Source organism: Terrapene carolina, unplaced genomic scaffold (genome assembly GCF_002925995.2).
Source record: "Terrapene carolina triunguis isolate 2854851 unplaced genomic scaffold, T_m_triunguis-2.0 Scaffold66, whole genome shotgun sequence".
Taxonomy (NCBI): Eukaryota; Metazoa; Chordata; order Testudines; family Emydidae; genus Terrapene; species Terrapene triunguis.
This window is the reverse complement of record NW_020664417.1, coordinates 70880608-70901579: the sequence shown is the minus strand read 5'-3', so window position 1 is coordinate 70901579 and position 20972 is coordinate 70880608. Positions and strand designations below refer to the sequence as shown.

Here is a 20972-nt window from a genome sequence, read left to right as displayed (position 1 = left end):
AGAGCTTCACCTAGCGGTTCCCATATTACTGTAAACTGAGTAGGGCAAGCTTTTATTTTGGGATTAGGATAATCTTTAAAACACAGAATGCTAAAACTAAATACAACAATGGTAGCCTCTGTGCATCCTCATCTTCTGCCATGACTTCAGGTTTGGGCTCTGTCTCTTGAGAGTCTCATGTGTAGCAACTGCAAGACCAGCCACTTCCAGAGACAGAAAATAATGCTTGCATTACTGCCAACTCCTCCTTTCATTCCTCTTGATACCTTCATATTGAATTTTTCTTTTTGCTAATCAGCAGCAAAGCAACTAGCTTTTTATTGATTCTGGGATAGTTTTAACACTTCTAGATGAAATATTAGCTAGTTAGTAGCCCCAGCAGCTTGGTTAACAAATTGACTCTTGATAGTCCAGCATCTGAAGAACAACTGAGGGATGAATGGTGGCCTACCATGCATAACTCCTTATAAGGTGTTACACGCAGCAAAAGTCACCCTGGAAGTTATGAGACGACAGACAAATTAGCGATGAAGAACTTCCTTGGGACATGGTCAGGAGTGGAAGACTTCCACAAAGGTATTTGTGAGATATCAGATAAAGTGAATAGGAATCAGTGTGAAGAATCATGCCACTAATGCTGGCAGCCGATTGAGTCCTGTTGTTTTTCTTTGTTTGCAAGGTGTATCTAAAGATAGACTAGATACTGTGTGTTTATGGATGCAAGAAGATTAAAGATAAGATATAATCTAACCAAATCACAGAATGCAATTTGGGAAGATGCTCAGAGTTATGCAGTCTGGTTGAAGGACTAACAGGCTTGTCAGATATCAGTCAGGCTACCTGCATGTTGATGGTAAGACTACAGTTACTGGGCTCCAGAAGGAAGAAAATCTTGTGAAGTGGCTGCAGTCCTTCATTATTTGCTGACATTCTGGTTATAAGATCAGAAAGGCTATTTACACATATCAGAGGTTGCACCAAGTGTTCAGAAAGTAGCAGGTGAATTTATTTCCAGAATTCTTGATATGTAGAAGCTTGGCACTAGAAGACGTGTTTTTTGTTTGTTTGTTTGTTTGCTTGCTTGCTTGTTTTTGCATCCAAACAATCTGAGGGTTCAAGCATTTAATTAGCAGTCAGCAAGGTTTTGTATCGTTTCTTTCCATTCCCATTCACACTATGAATCCTCTGCTAATGTCGACAAGCGTACTATTATGAAGGAATGTTGCCCCACCACAGGGGTATTTTGCCAAGATCTCATTTATGAGGAAGGTCTGGCTTATCATTTAGCAGTTACAAAGTTAAAAGCAGTATCATTTTAGGGCTGTGTGAAGTGCTTGCAGTGAAAACTGAAACCATGCAAAACTTCCCTGATTTCTGGTCTGATTATAAACGCAAAACTCATTCCTTGAAAAGTTTGCAAACCTTTCAAGCAAATCCGGGCTGATTTGTGCATGGCTTTTCTGTGAAATGTAGTAGCTTCTGATGAATTTTGCTTTTGCTTTTTGAGGTCAGTCACACTCAAAATTCAGGTTGACACTGGAGGGTGGCAGCCCATCAGGATTGAAACTGAATGTTTGGACAAATACCTGCAGTGTGAAACTGATCAGTTTCAACAAAGATCTATTCGCATTACCCTTTCTGAAGGTGGAATGTATCAGGACCCAGTGGGGCTATTCTGGTTCTAAAGAAATAATAGATGATCCTTGATCAGAGATTTCCTGTCACACATTGAGAACTTGGGGGTGCTCTGGACAAGAGATGGAAGCAGTTGGTTTTTTTTTTCTTGTTTGTTTACATTAGCTTTTAAATTTCTTCTTTTTGGTGTGGAGGAGGGGAGATGGGGAAAACTCAGGGCAAACCAACTGGTTGTCCCCATTACAAAAGTAATAGATGGGCCAGGAGTGCTATTGCAGGATATCATCTCTTTTGCTGACTCAGTGAAGATACGCATTTGTCATTCAAAGACAAATTAAAAGGGCATGGATGACGCTATATAGATGTACAGACTCAGTTATCAGCCAGGTACAGGCAGCATCCAGTTACCTCCAAGCGCATTTAAAAATCTCTTTTGGTGTATGTGGACTGAACGTCTTTGTCAAAATTTCAGTCTGAGCAAATATTGCAAAGCGATTTACTGCAGGGAGGATTTCTCCCTGCAGAAATTGACACAAATTCCTTTTGGGACAGGGAAAGCCACCCCAACTGTATAACTGAGGGATTGCCAGGAGATAGAATTAGGAAAAGTGGAAGATAGCACTGTGGCCTAATGTAAACTCTTAAACCTGCTGTACACATAGCAGCAGCACTGATACACAATGAATTGCTATCTATCACCGCACTCCCAAAAGCAAGAACTGGAAGGGACAAGAAGCTTGGATGGATTTGTGTACATCCTTATGCATTCTGGTCCTAAAACTGGCTAATACACAGGAGTTCTGGTACACAGTTAAGTATCCTATTGATGGATGACAAATTACAATAATTAGAGGAAATAATATTTTTTTACAATAATTAGGTAAGTGGAAATATGGTAAAATCAGGTGAAAGCCACATCAGTATACACAAGTGGGTCTCCCAGTTCCTGATATGTTAGTGTTACCACTAGGAGCTAATGATCTTGAGATGGCAACGTTTCTGAATGCTACCATTTGGACTGATAGAAGAACCCATTACTCACAAGAACATGTCAAGGATGGGGCAGGGACCATCTATTTTATGTTTTTATATACTTCCCAACACAATGGGCCCCTGATCCCTGATGGTGGCCCTTAGATACTACTGCTACAAAATAAATAATAATGTCTTCAAGAAAAAAAAGAGTATGCTCTGACATCTTAATCGAGCAAGTGCGGTGGCAGACAAGCTACAAGAGCACCTTAACAAAGAACTGAAAATAATGTTAAGTAACTATATGAATTTTTTAGGGAGCGGAGTCACTGCTGATGATTTTAACGGGTAAATACACAAGAGAGTAAGTGCTGCCAATATTCTAACAGAGAGATCCCACCCCAAATTGAGTATTACATAAGATTTAGCAATATCAGAGATAGTATGAACTCCATCCAAGGCAGAGAAATCATCCCTATCTTCCCATCATCCATCTGTTGGCAGAATTTTAACAAGAGGCTCTTGGGGGCTCCTCCATGGCTCAACACACAAATTAAGTAATCAAAGGCAAGGCAGGGATGATTAACTAACAAGAGCCCCTCCAGGCCATCACTGGCACAGGTTTATTTCACCCAGATGTTGTTCACCTATCTGAGACTGATAATGACAGTCTCAGATTGGATTTACAGAAAAACATAGATAATAAGGTGCTGGTCTGTGAAGCTCTAGACTGTGCCAGAGGAAGCAGAGCTGTTTTGTAATGTTACCCTCTATTTTGAAATGTTATCCTCTCCAACTGAGAGACTTCTTCCTGCAAACGGGAGATCTGGTCTCCAGCGACATTTGAACTGACCTTTTATATGCAAGAGCGGGATCAACAGCAAAGAAATTACAAGGGATGGCAATACTAAAATCATGTACAAGCAAAAGCAGATTGACACCCTTTAGTTAGAAAGGGATGTGATTTGCAAATGGAAAGCTCTGTGGTGTTAGATCTGTGAACATTTTCACACCCATCAGAAAACCAATGAATTTTGGTTTTTCTCCAGATATAATGGGGGTGACAAACTGGCAGCATTTTCCCCAAATCGTCCTGCTAATGAACACAGTGTTTTTTGTTCATCTACACTTCCCCCACCTCCACCTACTCCTGTGGGGGAGAGAGGTAATTAAGCAAAGTCTAAAGAAGAAAAAGAGGAAACTTCTGAAGGATTGTAGATCCTCTTCCATGCAGTGTTCCAGTCCTTACCAGTCACATGTCACTTTGCTCCTTTTGTAAGTCCCCAATTCCCTGTGGACTAGTGGAATGCCCTGCAAGGCAGTTCCAGTCAGAGGTCTACTATGCTCTACAGCCATGCACTTAGCTTTCTGTTTACTAAAGCTGGTGGAAGTTGCACTATTTGCACAATTCTCTATACAGTAAATGACCAAGTCAAAGATTGTGTGAGATATCCCACTAGCTCACCTTTCAAAGAATAGGCAGCCTACCAGAATGGGCAAAATAGGACTTATGGAAATTGAGGCTATCCCAGTGAAATGTGTGTTTGCTTAATTTAAAAGTAAGTGCATATGAAGGATAAACAATGGAGAAAACTGGCAGCATAGCAGAATTGTAACCTAGAGACTTCCTAGAAGCCATATATGTAAAATATTTATTAACCCGTCACCCCATTATATCAGAAATACCTGTTTTTCACTCTGGGTCAAGAGAACTTTCAATCATCGCTTGATTGTTCAGCCTTGAATCAGCTCCCAGTGTTTTCTCCAACATCACCATTATGGTGGTAAGTACCACTTCACCAAAGTAAGCTATCTTGTCTCAGTGGCTGGCTTGTGAAAGGTCTGTCAGTTTTTGAGGCTCAGAGGGCAGCTTGGGAGGAGAGTGAATTATTTCCTTCTCAGAGATCAGCCCATTTGTGGGTAGTTTTTAGCACACCCCAGAATCCTGTCAGGGAAGTCCTCTTAATAGCTCACTGGGGAAGTTGGATGCCATCAAACAGCTCTTTCAGAACCCTATATTGGTGTAAGGACATGATGAATGTCTGCGGAGATCCCTCAAGAAGCAGCTGTTACTGCAGACAAAAGTCAACAGGTGTGGGAAGTTCTCTGTGTTCCCTTTCAGCACACAGATCTAGGTCTGTCAGGGATTCAGCCCTCCACATCAAATTCCATGAGATAAGGGTGGTAAATTTGGCCTTTTCTAGTCTTCATGTGATGGTGATAATCCATTCAGACAGCTCAATGGTGGTTTCATAAATCAATAAGCAGCGCAATACCAGGAATGTGAGGCTAGCATGTGGGTTCCTCACAGCAAAAGCTCTATTCAGATAGGCCAATCCAAAACAAAATCCAAAATCTGGGGAACTTTTTGGTTTTGTGCTTTAAAAACCAAAACATAATGACTGAGGTGTGGCAAAAACCCAAACCAACAACCACACAGGCTCATCCCTATCACAAACTGCAAATTAATATCCCCATTATGAAATAAGGCTGCTCTTGTCTGAGTTTCAGCAGACAAAATGTATTCAAAGCCATTTCCTATACACTCTATAGGGCTTGATTTCCAGAGGGGCCTACACCTGTCCTCCACTGATGCATACACAAGTGTTCCCAGTGGGGTTCTGTACATGCAAATTCTAACTCCTGCATGTTCCATCGTTATATGTCACTTACAAACCACAGGCATTAGTACATAGAAAATACATACGTGCATTTGTGCACCCACAAAACTGCACATGCACAACTGGAAGCCAGAGGCCAAAAATCAGGCCCTGAGCACTCACAGCGCTCACTGACATCAATTGGAGTTGTAGGTGTTCAGAACGTTTAAAAATAAGCCCCTTCATATTCTGTACAACTAAGGTTTTAGTCAAGGATTTTTAATGTGTAATTATTAGAGTCATTAGGGAAAGCTGTTGCTTGCATGAATTATTTATTTAAGGGATTCACTGTATGAAGTCAACACCAAATATTTCTTCCTATACAACTTTGCTCTCAGCAAACCCTTCCACCTGACACAGTTATAATAGGTTAGTGGTATTGTGGAAAACAAAATATCCTACATTAAACCTAGCTATGATTTTCATCCTCCTTTAATAACATGGGCCTGAGTTAATGTTACATGAGATGGGGCAGGAGGAAAAGAGCATATCAGGGTTAAGTTGTGGCATTTAGTAGCAATTAGCATTGATGTGCTGTACGAAAATAGCAACAATAATAATAAAAGGATACACTAGAAATACAAACCATTTGGGGGGAAAAGATTAACAGTTTAGCCAATTAGCATTTGTCTACGTAAATCAAACTTTTTTTTTTAAATGGGGAGAAAAAGAGAAAAGCCACACAGCAATATTTATTTCTGAACATCAATGACTGTGTATCCTACAAAAGGAAATGCTACCTTCCCACTTTTTGTGACCCTCTCTGCAATTCTAGGGAAAAAATGTTTAGTTCAACATTATCGTAAGCCAGAATATGGCTCTATTTATGTGACAAGTTGACAACATACAATTTCATGCTTGTTGAACTGATCTGTGTTATATATTCAGTGTGAATATTATGAAGTCTCACCATTATAAATATGAAACAGTATACGCTTATTCAAAATAACTCCAGCAGTGGTAATTTATGGCTTGGTTGTTTGTGTGCTGATGAAGTCCAAAAGCCACCTTAAGAAGCTGCATCTCACTAAAACAGATGTGCAGTGTGACTGTGACCAAAACGGATTTACGATGACCTATGTGAAAGGAGGCTAATACATTTTTGTCTGTATGGCAACTGACACCAGTTTGTATTTAGATATGTGACTGGTGGGAACACTGTGTCCTTAAGAACCTCTTAACACAGGCCAAGCCATTTGTCTGCCAGTATTTTACCACTGTTCTGGGTGAACATTATTTTTCCCTATTGCAAAAGGGGCATGCTTAGGCTGAGTAAAGATACGGTGAGTTCATGAAACCTTGGCCACTCCAAGTGAAATGTTGGGCAGTGCAATGGAATGTACGCATAACAGGATTGTGTGGCTGATTGTGTGCCCTTTCTTGATCACATGCCTGGGAATGGTACAAGGCCACTAAGCCATCAAACAATAAGCTCTCAAAGGAATTGTTTTGTTTTTGTTTTTTTTTCATTTTGCGGGTTCTTTTTGCCTGAAGGTTTCAACTAATTTACAAGGGCTTACTTCAACAGAGACAAATTTGGACTAGTACAGAACAGCACAGTTTGTTCGGTTGGGAAAGAGAACGAAGACATAATGCACCTTGCTAAAGCAAGATATAGAAAATTTGCATAAACACTTCCCAATAACATAGTAGCTGTTTGGAACAAAATAAATTGCACTTACTGCTTGAGAGTTTTTAAACCCAAGCAAACTTTCTGGTGGATTATAGCTTACACACACCTGCCATACAGATGTAATGTTGTTTCTGAGACGCACTTATTTAGTAGACTCAGAGCGCCAAGGGTATGCAGTATTACCCATTAATCTAATTCTTAACTCTCTTATTAATGTGTTATACAACTCAAGCCAAAGATATTTGTAAAGGTAAACATATTTGCATAACATATTTGACATTGCTACATTACCTGCTATTTTGCCCTATATCCTCTCTTCTGTTCTATTGGAACTGAGGGTATTTCTCCTAGTTTAAATTTTTTTTATTATAGCATTGTTATCTTTTATTATTATTATAAAGTTCCTATCCCAAATCTGCATCTTCTCCCTTTTATGTTTATTGTTGTACTAAACCTACAATGTTGTCTTTTTCTGTACTAAATCTATCCTGTAACCACATACTGTACATTCATTTCTCTAGGACCTCGGTGGCTCTTATCTGCTTGCTTTTATGAGCTCTTATGAACTGCTAGGAATAGCAATTTGCAGCGCTGTTTGTAAAGCCATCTCAGTCTGAACTCAACCTTCCCCTCCTTTGTCATACAGTGATACTCTCTGCAGAGAAATCCCATTTGCCATAGCAAAAATTCATTACAAGATGCATTTTAGAGGGACACAAGTTGCCAAATATGCTAGACATGTTTATAATATATAAAATATTTAACGTACAGTCATTAGAATTTTAATAAACTACATATTAGTGCACTAATGTACGTATTTGTATAAAGATGGTCTTTGTGTTACCCTTAGATTTACTGATATGTTGCCCACTATACATTATTGCCCAGAGCTACTTAGTTTATGTTTGCTAAGGTCTAAGACATACTGCTATGCTGTTCACACAATCTCAATTCTTTTAAGCACTTTGATAAGCTTTATTCTGCCATTATACCATCTAGAACATTAAACACAATGTTTAAGTTCTATGTTAAATCACAATCAGTTCCTATTAACTGTTCCAAGCTCCCCATTTTTATCAACAGTTACTTTATTAAATCCTTAATAATATAGATGGAATAGTTAGTTAATTTGTGTGTTGAGCCATGGATGTTAATTTGTAAACATAATAACATACTGCAATCATTTGCATAATAGCATTTTAATCTTTTTAGTAAAAGCTGTAATTCCCTACAAAGTACACTGCAGTAGAAACTAAGTGACTATTGGTAATAATAAAAAAGGCCTTAAAATTCTGATCCTATTATAGTGTTGGAACATACCCAAACTGCTTCTATAATCTCTGAAATGTTACTGTTCTCTGATTTAGGTGTCTGTGTCAAGAATAAAAATGAAGTATAACTGGTAGCAGTGGACTATTTCCTAAATGTAATTTAGTATTCACTAAGCACCAGCACTTTGCAAATAGCTCTGAGGCTTTCCTTCAAAGTTCAGAGCTCTAGTTATGCATATTGTGTGAGGTACACCATGCAGCTCACCTCTAGACTCTGTTGTGCTGAATAGATGGCTATGATAAATCATGCTGAATTGGCACTGAAGGGCATCAGCCATCAAGGATTTGACTACTATGTCTTTTTCCCCAAGATTATATCTCCTTGAACTGCCTGCCTTGGGCTACTAGTTTTGGAGAAAATTAAAAAGTGGAAAAAATTCTGGAAGAGGCCAGTTCAGAAAATCTATAGAGGTTCAGTCCCTGGAAACCCATTAACACCAGTCACAAGACTGGCAAAGAAAACACTGGTGGTTGTTTAAAAGTCAGGCCAAGTTATTTTACGTAAGATCTGGTAATTCATTAATCAATCTGGCTGCAAATCTTGAATGAATAACTTGCAGTAGTAACAAAGACTGGCAGCACCACCGAAGATTAGAGTATATAACCTGAACCGATGCAAATTATCCTCATGGTGTTAAAAGCCCCCCATCATCTTCTTCATGCAAACCATTCCAAATGGATAAGCAGTCATTTATCTTCATAAATTTCTCCTTTGCCAAGAACAACAGAGTATGCAATTCATTGTGAATCTCTTTCACACTCCCTCATTCTCACTGCTTGTAATACAGTATTTTTGGCAGCCCACAGTGAAACAGTGTAGCCTATTCAGCTTTCCAAATATATAACACAGAGCACAGTCCTGAAAGTAACTTGGACTACGCTGAACAATTAAAAAGAAACAAACTCCTCTTTAAAAATAGAGAATTGCATTAAAAACAAAACAAAACAAAAACCAGCAATTAAATTCAGGGCAGGCCAAGAAACTCAGGTCTTATTAAATCTGTTTAAAAGTGAAAAATATTTTGTCAGAACACCATGCTTGAAAATTCTTTTTGATACTATGCTGTTAAATTAGACTTTAATTGTCTGTTGTCTAGCTGTATTTTCTCTTTTCAGATGACTTCCATTGATCTATTTGTGAATGGTGCAGACAGCGTATACTTATCTTTGCGCATGTCTATCCTCTGTATAATGCTGTCCACTCTTCATAAATAATTTTAAATATGGCTAACCTTATATAGGAGGATACGATATATTTGAAATACACCTCAGGAGGTAACAATTTTTATCTCCTGAGGAAGAATACAAAAAAGCATTCTAATTCACATTACTCAAAGTTCTACAGGTCTCCACATTTCACACAGCAATGACTTTAAGAATTGAAACCAGTTTATTTTTTCTAAAAGGGCAGCAGAATCCCGTTTTGTACAAATATAATTTTTGAAGGTCTGATCCTTTCCAAAAGCAAATCACAAAAGTGAATGATAAAGAAAGCCATCTACCTAACAAGTCACACACGAGCAGTTAACTATTTACTTGCATGAGCTTATGTCAATAGACAGTGCCCTTAGGGGTAAAAGCTCCCTTAACATACATCTCCAATGGTTAGAATCACAGGCAATGAAAATCAGGGGAGAAAATAGAGGTAGCCAGGCTATGAAAAGAAAAAGAAATTAACAAATGTACAACATTGATAAAGAACATGCAACATCAGTGTAAGGCCTTAATTCATCACTGTGTTCTTCCAATTTCATGCCAGTGTAAAACCAGTTGCACTGGGATACAAGTGGAGTACTGTAGTGATGAATCAGAAATATCTATTCTATAGCAATGCTGTCAATTTTAGCATTTAGATTGTAATCTCTCATTAGATTTAGACTGTAAATTCATCATATTTAAACTGTAAGCTCTTCAGGGTAATCTATGTTTGCACACTGTCTAGTACATGTGGGTCATGTTTTCATTTGGTCCCTAACCACTACCATAATACAGTCATAAAATAATAATAATAATAATAATAATAATAATTCCTACAATACTCAATTTCCAAAGAGGCAATTCACTAAATTTTGGAAGGAAAATGCCTTTAGTATGCTTCAGTTTTCAGCTTGAGACAGAAGTGCAGAGTATTCACCTCTGAAACACAAGCCCCATTAAAGGTGCCTTAGGCTGGGCACCCAAAATTTCATAAGTCCTTTTTGCAAATATAGGCCCTCACCTAGACAGTGCCATAAGCAATGCATTGGTAACTCAAAGAAGAGAGTGGTTCACTTAAGGTTAGGTTTTCAATTATTGTTGTGCTGCTTGTACTTTCGATCTTTTGTTTGCAATTCCGTTTTGAACAAATTTGGAATATATTTCATGTTTTCATAGCAGTCAGCTCTCAGATAGAGGCTTTAAGGCTTCTAAAACATATTGCTCCAGGATGATTAAGATACAATTATATTTTCTTTAAAAAGAAAGAGCTGAAATGCCAAAGCTAATCAATATAGAAAAATCCAGAAATTAACAAACAAGAGACTAGGTAGAGCTTCCATTCTCTGCACTAACACAAATAGTTTGTCTCAGAGCATCACCAAGATAATCCCCAGAGAAAGGACACATCTTTTATTGTTCTTGAGCACCCCCAGTTGTCTCATTAAGGAGCAGCAGAGACAAGAAATAGTGCTACATATACAGCTGCATAATGGAGAACGGGGATAGGGGTTAAAGTTTGGAAAAAGCTGGCCCAGAAAGAAGGGCAAGTTTTCTATTATTCAGTTTGGATTGCCTGATCACTACTGCCTACCGTGTAAGAAAACAACTCCTTTATTTCCCTCCTTCCTAGAACTAAATAATGACAAAGAACGGTAGTGGTGGAAATTATTAACGTGATACCAAGACATGGAATATTAGTAACCTTCAATCAGGTTGCCAGAAGCTTTATAGAGACCCTCCCCTTCCCCATAGCCTGTGTTGCATGTAGTTTAACACAGGCTTATACACACAATGGGAGATATTGTGACCAGTCATGAATGGTTGTGTGATAAAAGTAAAACTGCAGATGAACTCTTAGGCCCAGAATTTTAAAGGTATTTAGCTGTTCTTGTGCTCAGCCTTGCTACGTCTAATTGATTTAGGAGCCCAAGTCTCATTTCCAAAAGTGATTTAGGAACGTAGGAGCCTAAATACGATAGACTGTCAATGGGATTTTGGTTCCTAAGTGCCTACATCCCTTTTGAAAATGAGACGTATGTTCCTAAATCCATAGTGCATAGCAATGCTGAATGCAGCAATACCTAAATATCTTTGAAAATCTGGGTCTTAGCCTACTCTGCACACTTGCAAGAATGCAGGAAGAATTCTGGCACTTGCCATGCCAGGCCTAAAGGCTAGGTGTCAGAGGTGTGTTAGTGCTGCCAACAATATCTCATGGCCCAAGGGGGGCCTAGCAGCGTGTGTCAGGACCCTGCCTACGTTTGAGAACTGGAAGCAGCTAGGGCCCAGCATAGGAAGAGTGTCCACTGCACTTTTCAAGTCTCTTGTAATTGCTGCCCTTTAGATGTAATCCTCCTACCTCTGTCTACACTCGGGTATGACATATGCACACTAATGTGACTGTGACTTTAAACCCCAATGCCACATGACAGACCAATGACTGTATATACTGTTGTGCACCAACTAAGGCAGTTTAAATATAATAAATGACAGACTGAATATAGTGTTGCCCTTATGGCACAATATGGCAAAGTGCTATTGGACAACAATCTGCCCCTCAGAGTCAATAGTCTCTGAGCCAAAGTGTGCCCTCATTGACTTCAGTGCAATCTGTAATTCAAAGTCAGTGAAGTCATTGAAGTCTGAGGGGTGGCATTTGAGTAAATGATGGCAGAATTTGTCTGCTAGGGAAGATGGAAAAACACTTCTCCAAATCTTGGTTTCTGACATGTTAGTTGCTGCCTCACAATGCACTCCCCTAGATATAGTCCATCTACCTCTTTCTACTGCACCCTGGTTGTCTGCACCTCCAAATGCACCTTAATATGACTGACTTTAAATGCCACATGATGGACCAATGTCTTGATATTGCTGTGCACCAACCAAGGCAGTTTAAACATCATGTATTTATCCCTGTGTTTGTATATCATTTTGATCTTCAGAAATGGAATCAGCATGCACAATAAATGACAATTTTGTCCTTTATAAGTTTGGGCATCAATTCAGCAAGATACTTAAGAATATGCCTGATTTTAAGGCATGAGCAGTCTCATTGGGAGTTAATTCCCATTGGAATTAAATGTATTAAAGTTACACACACACTTAAGTACATTGCAGAATCAGGACCTTAATTTTTAGAAGACTAAATCATAAGAACATAAGAATGGCCATACTGGGTCAGACCAAAGGTCCATCTAGCCCAGTAGCCTGTCCTCCGACAGTGGACAATGCCAGGTGCCCCAGAGGGAATGAGCAGAACAGGTAATCATCAAGTGAGCCATCCCGTCGCCCATTCCCAGCTTCCGGCAAACAGAGGATAGGGACACCAACCCTGTCCATCCTGGCTAGTAGCCATTGATGAACCTATCTTCCATGAACTTATCTAGTTCTTTTTTGAACCCTGTTATAGTCCTGGCCTTCAAAACAGCCTCTGGCAAGGAGTTCCACAGATTGACTGTGCGTTGTGTGAAAAAATACTTCCTTTTGTTTTAAACTTGCTGCCTATTAATTTCAGTTGGTGACCCCGAATCCTTGTGTTATGAGGAGTAAATAACACTTCCTTATTTACTTTCTCCACACCAGTCATGATTTTATAGACCTCTATCATATCCTCCCTTAGTCATCTCTTTTCCAAGCTGAAAAGTCCCAGTCTTATTCATCTCTCTTCATATGGCAGCTGTTCCATACCCCTAATCATTTTTGTTGCCCTTTTCTGAACCTTTTCCAATTCCAAAATATCTTTTTTGAGCTGTGACGACCACATCTGCACACAGTATTCAAGATGTGGGCATACCATGGATTTATATACAGGCAATATGATATTTTCTGTCTTATTATCTATCCCTTTCTTAGTGATTCCTAACATTCTGTTCACCTTTTTGACTGCCACTGCACATTGAGTGGATGTTTTCAGAGAACTATCCACAATGACTCCAAGATCTCTTTCTTGAGTGGTAACAGCTAATTTAGACCCTATCTCTTTATATGTATAGGTGGGATTATGTTTTCCAGTGTGCATTACTTTGCATTTATCAACACTGAATTTAAACCTTTGCTGATTTTACTTCGGCCAATGAAAGAGATCTATACATTTGGGTTTTAGTGATTTATTTGGAAGCAGAAGTTCTAACTCATTAATTGTCTCTGATAGAACACTATTTTAACCTTGCTTATAAACATTATTAACTCCTTCCCATACTGAACCTATAAGAATACTATAACAGAGCAGCCCAATTACTTGGTTATAACATGTGTCACTTACTTACTATGACTGAAACTTAAGCACAAGACACAACAATTTGAAGTTTCACAAAACTTCAGAATACAGAATGTTTCAAAATTTCTCCCTTGGAGACAGAGAACTGGCTTCTGCTCCACTTACACTGGTTTTATACTAGTATAATACTATAGACTTGAAGTAAATTACTCCTGAATTACACCAGTGTGAGTGATAGAAAGACCAGGCTCAGAGGGCCAGTTTCTGCTCTAACTGACATCAGTGTTCATCCAGAGTAACTTAATTTGCTGCAGTTGAGTTATGCCAGCATAAGTAATAGCTGATTTTGGTTCAGAGTATTTCATAAAGGCTGTATTTTACCTCCAAATGCATTTTACCTTATTGAAGCATTTAGTATTTGCTAGGTATTAAATTTAACAGTCTTTATTCTGGGGATTCCCCCAAGTAAGTGGACCAGGAATGCTTCCTGGAGAGGACATGTTTGTGATCTGCTAGGCAGAGGTGAAGCAGGGGTGATAGCTTATTGTTGCCCAAGGTCTTCCTGCCAGCTCATCAAGTGTACTATTGCCCAATTTCCCAGCCAGAGGATGATCTACTGCATTTACTACCATCTAGGAGGAAAGAATATTAGGGTTCAGGAGGGGCGTGGTTGTCTGAGAATTAAGTAGTGGAGAATCTTGAGGTCTTACACAGGAAAGGAGAATTAGTGGTTGAGGCAAAGAGGGCATAGCCCATCTCTTATACACCTTGACCCCACAGCAGTATTTTAAAGAGGGCATTTAAATCTCTCCTGAAATCCTTCAGTTCTCTCCTTAAGACTGCCCTCTGCCATTATGTCTACAAAACACACATCAGTGGCTAGTCAGTTGGCATGCTATGACGACTGCTTATTATGCTAATCAGAATAATCTGACTCAGATGCTGTGCTCCCCCCAGTCTGTTTGTTGCATCCACCTATGGCCTCATCTTGTACTTAGAGTGGAAGGACTTCTGATATGCACATGTACAACACATAGCACAGTTGGGGCCTGTAGGTGTAATAATAATTAGTAACGTATAAAATGTTAAAGAGCCATCAATAGATGCTGTATTCCACTGTGTTTGTTTCTGCGAAATGTACATGCAAGACGACAAACAGGTTTCAACTTTTGTTTTTCTTTGCAACAGACTATTTCACAATATCTCAGTGTTATGCCATAGTGTAACCTGGTATCTCTTCAGCGTTTTCATTCCAGAAATCAGAATTCCACTTAATTCTTTCCAAGCATTTCTTCTCTCCAGATAAAAGGTCTGGTTTTGATCATGAGGATTAAGGGTGTCAGAGGGAGGCTATAACAGACGTCACAGCTGTACTTCAGCATCTATTGGCTCTTTTTTTATTAGAAGACTGTCATTCCACCTCGTAAAAACATGAAGCAATCTGAAATATACCTTTGCAACAGCTTCCCTTACCTCGAATATATTTGATGATTCATTGCTGTACTGATTGGTAATGATTTCTGATTGGTCGCTGTACCACTTGAGTCCACCCAGAAAACCGTCTGCATCCAAGTCATTCACATCTAGTTCAGAGAGGTCAAGTTCTGGGAGATCTGGGCAAAGAGGCTGGTCTTCACCAACCAGAGCAGCACACTGCAGGGAGAAGTACAGAAACACACACTTTCATTAATCACCGGAATGTGTTAACCATAACTGCATGGGATGAGAATTAAGTCTTGATTAAGTCACTCACTTCCACAGAGCAGGTCACTAGAGTTAATCTCGTTTTTAGAACACACTGAGTGTTAGATTGTGACTAGCCTGCACAGGTGAGCAAAGTGGCCACTACTATCCTTTTTCTTATGCTCCTTGGAGAGTCCAGCACCTGCAGCATTAGAAATCCCAACAAGGACTGCCAAGACATGGCCCTATCTCTTTTCCATCCCAGCCGGCAGAAAGGAATCAGCGCAGGTGGGAGTGCATGGGTAACCAACTGGCAAGTGTGTTTTATGCATCCTCCTTTATGCCCAAACCACAGAAGATGTGAGTCTGTTACAGCTGCCAGCTATACAGGCTAGATCTGCACCTCAAGCTGCAGAGGCCCATGCTTTCAGCTCTAGATGGCCTTGGTTTAATCAGTCAAGATGTTGACTGCCACATGTACTGCACCCTGTTGAAGGATACAGCAGTAGATGCTGCTTTGTTCACTTCCCAAAGCTCCTGGAGACACTGTGCCTGCCTGCCACAGGCCATGCACTTCTATACCCATCTACCAAAGGCTCTGGCTTATCAACACCCTCGGGAACTGCACAGATTTTAACAACGTGGTTCTAAAATATTGTCCTCATAGTAAGCAAATCATGAAGTGTACCTCATGCGCCTGCCAAGTGCTAGAGCAGTCATGGCTAGTTTATGGAGTCTCCCAACCTGTGGCTGTGCTGGTTGTACGTGTGTACACCGCTGTAGCTAAGAGACTTACAGTCTGTAAGCAGCAGCTATATCAGAAGCACCAAGAGGGAGCTTTCCTCTGGCCTACCCATTCAGCGCAATGCTACACTTGTCTCAGCCTCCCGTCATTGCTGGGGAAATTCACCATAGAGCAGATGCAACATTTAAGCCCAGTATTAAGGGACTAAGGGGAGGGAACTAAAGGGTGTGGACCTTCTTCACTAGTGTGAATGTCATCCTCTGCATACCTTAGAAATAGAGTACAGACCAGTATAATATCAATTTCATTAATATAAACCCAGAATATTTTCTTTAGTACGTCAGGATCAGTCATTTTAGGTATCAACTGAGCTACAAAAAATACACACTTTCATACTATGCTTCTACCGTAGCACAGAAACTTTAATTCAAAAATATCACCTGAACCATTTTTCATTATTAACAGAAACCAAGAAATATACAATTGAAGTCCATGCCTTCAGCGATAACCAATGGAAAGAAAGGTGGAGGGTTCTTCTGTACAGAGGCTGCTGGCAGATCCAGCAATTAAGTGGTTAAAAGCCATAACAAAGTCAGCTGAGAATGGGTTTTCACCATTGCCTTTAATTGATTGTCTCTAGCTTTATCAGTTTGTGTTAATGTTAAGGATGGACCAAACAGAAAATCCAGACCTCAGAAACTCTTGAACTCCAGTTAGCTGATTGGGCAATTTGAATGATCTCCTAGGTTCAACTTCAAATGAAGTCAATCCCAGAAGTACCACCATCTAAAAAGGTAGGTTTGTAGGGCAATAACCTTACCATGCCAACCGATGTGGATAACTCAGTATTTGTTATGCTGCTCTTGAAAATGCTGCCTTTTGCAGTGATATAAGAGAGCTGAACATACATTTAAATAAAATAAATTTCATTGAGATTTTTGTAGCTGGGAATCTTTGCAAGTCTTCATTGCATGGGCTATATGCAGCAGCATAATGGTGAGCAACACTCTGGGAACCAGGAACAGAGTCAATAGACTCAGTCCAGCTGGTAAAGGCTATAATTTACCATGCAACTTCCACTAGTCTACCAGGACATTACAAGACAATTATACAATAGGCCAAGGGGCAAAGGAACCAAGGGATTGCAAGGGGAGCCTTTGAAATATCAATTGCTTTTCTTCCTGTTATTTAAGAGGGCTTGGAACTTCAACAGGCCAAGGCCTTGCTTAGGTGAAATTTTGTACAATGAAATTTACTTCTTTTTATTTTGGCCACAGAAAAACTGCAAAGAAAAAGAAATTAAAAAGCTTCCCCATTTTCTAGCGCTGACATAACCTTCCAGCAGCAATCTTATAATGCCGAGATGACCTTTTTTTGATGCACAGATGAAATCTGTGATCTCATTAAAGGATAATCTAGTTTTTGACTGAAAAGGTAGATTCTCAGCATCATTCCCAGGTTTGTGTTGTGGAGGTCACTGGCTTAAAACTGATGCCGTAGACTTCTAAAGTATCCTGCTGATCTGTTACTACTTTCGTTTGTAAAAATAGCTTCACTCTGTGCATCACCTAGTTAAACATCGTAGGGACGTAGTAATATGCATGTTGAAAGTCCTGCAATGGGCGTTTTAAGCAATATAAACAGCTGTATAAAAAATGTCCATCGCAACTTTCATTTGTCTATAATGACGGCAATGTCACTTAAAAAATGTAACAGCTGAAATGAAGTACACATGCTCTTGCCAATGTTGACATGATAATAAAATCAACGTTTCTGAATATGGTATTATGCTTCTAATCTGAGACACATTAGTAGCAAGTGTTCCTGTTATTAATTTATATTTGGCTTTTGGATGATGCCAGGTTTAACACTCCAAGTCTTATAACTGTCCTCATCTGACATGTTGATATTTACTCTTTGCCTTTACATCTGTAACAGGTGTGCCTGCATTGCCATAACACATTTCACTGTCTTTTCACAGGTACGACAGTTATTTCACAACTATATTCTTAATTTTATAATAAGATTTAAGAGGACAGAGTAGTCGCTAAACACAAAAGGTTAATTATTGTGTATTATTTCACCCCCAACAGACTTTTTTTCTTTGTTAAGGAGCAAACAATAAATTAGCTTAACTGCACTGATGATAATGAATCATTATAATTAAGTATAATTCTTCATTAACCTTTTAGACATCTTTGTGCCTTTGAAGGTAAATTAAAAAAAAATAAAAGACTGGACTTGTGCCACATTAATTATATTAATGTAAAAATAATCTTCTTTTTATTTTTAACAAGTTTGTTGAAACAACAAGGGGATGAACCTAGTAAAGAATGACAGACTTGATGGAATGTGTGCCATGCAGATTCTCTCTATCAATCTTTGCAACCTGACTGTACATCACCTTCATTAAACAGTGAAACACTGGGGACTCTGATCAGCTATAGTGATGCAGGCCTTTATTAAGCAACACGCTAGCCTGTCATTATGTGCAAGAGGGTATAATGCATTTTAAGTTGACAACAAACATTAACGATTCAAAATATGAAAGCTGCCTACAGTACCTGCTGCTTGTAATACTGTAGATCATAAAGGTGATCCCCAGAGCCAAAGCAGCATGCAGCCACCACTATGTTGCTATACAAAGTAAAATGCAAGAGCCAGTTGGTAAAAATCTACCAACAGCTAATCCTATCCGCCACACAATTAATATTAAGATCAACCCTTTTTTCTCTGTGGAAAAAAAAAAGATTGCTATAAATGATTCCGTTACTAGCTTGAAATTACTGCAGGAACTCTGATGATTAAAATAAATCTTCAATATTTCCATATAAGCTGGTTCCTCAATCAAATCCTAGCAGCATTAGGAATAATACATGGATGGAAAAATGAAGCTACAGCAGCTGAGACCCACTCTATAAGCCAGACAACAACCCACAGGATACTCCAGCTACTCAGAAACAATTAGAACTTTGGAGCCAGAAAGTCATCCACTTACAGCCTTGACTCATAATAGCTACAGGACATATGAATTATCCATATCTATTCCATTTTACCAAGAAATCAAAACAAGATAAGAGCAATTACAATATGCAAACAGAAATCGGTGGATACAATGGTGTGCTGCAAATATTGAAAACACGACAAAAAGAGTTAAGAATCAGATGCATGCCTTAGTAGATAGGAAAAATGTAATTGTACAAACAGAGAACAGAGCACATTTTCACTTTAGATGTGTATCTCTGCACCATATATGCATCTTATTTAAAAGATTTCTAAGGGGAGCATTTTAAGTACTTATTCCAAACTTGCCGTCAGGGGGTCAGTTCCTTTGAGCAGGTCTGTCTTTTGGATTCCTCTCAACTGGGTCCAAAGAAAGTTTCCTTTGCTTCACAAGTTGCCAGAACTTTCAGATAATGCTCCATTTTGCTGAATGCAAATATGCAGAAATCCTCAAACCTCACTTTATACTCCAGAGATTACCAGGGAATTGCTTGCTTTTTTCCTTTATGAACTGTAGCCAGCAGAAGCTGTGGATTTGATGTATTGCCATCTATTTTTATAGAAGCAGCGGCGGCAGCAGCAGCAGCTCACGCAGTCCCGCATAAACTCTATTCTCATGGTTCATCCTGTTGTCTCTGCTGTACAGTAGGATTTAACTATTTGCTGGACTACTTGGATTAACTGAGAACCTTGTCCTATGGAACATTTTAACTGCAATACTATAATCCAGTTCAATAATCAGAAGTAAAGTAACATCTATTTCCAGTAATCTGTTTTAAAAGAATTTAAAACAATAAAGCAACAACATCATATTCATCTTTCTCTGACTGTGTGTGTCAGTTCTGCAAGTGATAAATGAGAAAAATCCTGAACAGAGCATAGCAAAAAACAAAACAAAAAAAAATCAAAATATGAAACCACTGATTAATTTTAACTTTTAAAAAAAAGTCTTAATCTAATTATAAATAGACATGGCATTTTTCCAACCAGGCCACTAAATGCCACTGGAAAGACTTCAGACACTGATTCATATCAATATCTTAGAGCATAAATATTGCATATGACTGGAAAGCGAGCCAAAGGCACATGAAAATAGTTTCCAACTGCAGGAGATACCGATGACAGCAGCTAAGCTTTGATTTGCTCAAGGCATCATAGAGTAACCTGAAATTAGTAAAGTTACTGGGGTTCACATAAGACTTCTTTCCAACATATGATATCTAGTATACTTTTATAATTATTCCATTTAAAAAAATTACCCCCAGAAGGGTTGCACACAAGACAATTCTCACACTGTTCATAATGCAAAGCTCACCTCTATATCACTCCATACAGAGTCCTGGTTGCACATGTCCCACGCCATCCAGCTCCTGAATGACAGCAGTATAGCTTTTAAACTACAATCCACAGTCTCACACAGAGCATACACTCATGCAGGCAACTAGACCCTTACTGAGAGTGAACTGAAGGCACCTGTCTTACTACTGTTCCCAGTCACATGACAAAGCTATTTAAAAAGTAGGCTGGGCTGTCACTCACCCAGCCTTCTTGTGCTGCTGCTAAAACTAGTGACGTCACTAGTCAGAGGCAGACCTAGGCTTAAGTGAAGTAAATCTTTTTAAAAACCACTCAGACCTTTGAGTCTTCAGCACCACACTGTGATTAAAATCAGATTTTAATGCCACCCCCCCTAAATTGTGCTGTTGCCATATAACTAAAATCCCCTACAATCTTTTTTTAATTTATTTTTTTTCCAAAACAAACAGACAAAGCTGTATTTATTACAAAGACAAAAGTGAAGTAACTCTAATATAAGTTAAAACATGTATTTTTTGAATACCTTGAATCTAAGTGGGCTACTTAGGGTTGGCTAACTAGTGCTGTTTAATTTGCAAAT

General features: G+C 39.0%; 1 protein-coding gene across 1 annotated transcript in view; it reads right to left on the bottom strand.

The window, feature by feature from the left end:
* Nucleotides 1–20542, bottom strand: part of PPARGC1A (PPARG coactivator 1 alpha) — a 71681-nt gene extending 51139 nt beyond the window's left edge. The window contains exons 1-2 of the mRNA XM_024217131.2: nucleotides 20391–20542; nucleotides 15118–15297 (exon numbers count right to left, since the gene is read on the bottom strand). Of these exons, the coding sequence (XP_024072899.2) occupies nucleotides 15118–15297; nucleotides 20391–20438 (228 nt within the window). The 5' untranslated portion in view covers nucleotides 20439–20542. The remainder of the gene's footprint in view (nucleotides 1–15117; nucleotides 15298–20390) is intronic.
* Between the last annotated feature and the right edge of the window lie 430 nt (nucleotides 20543–20972).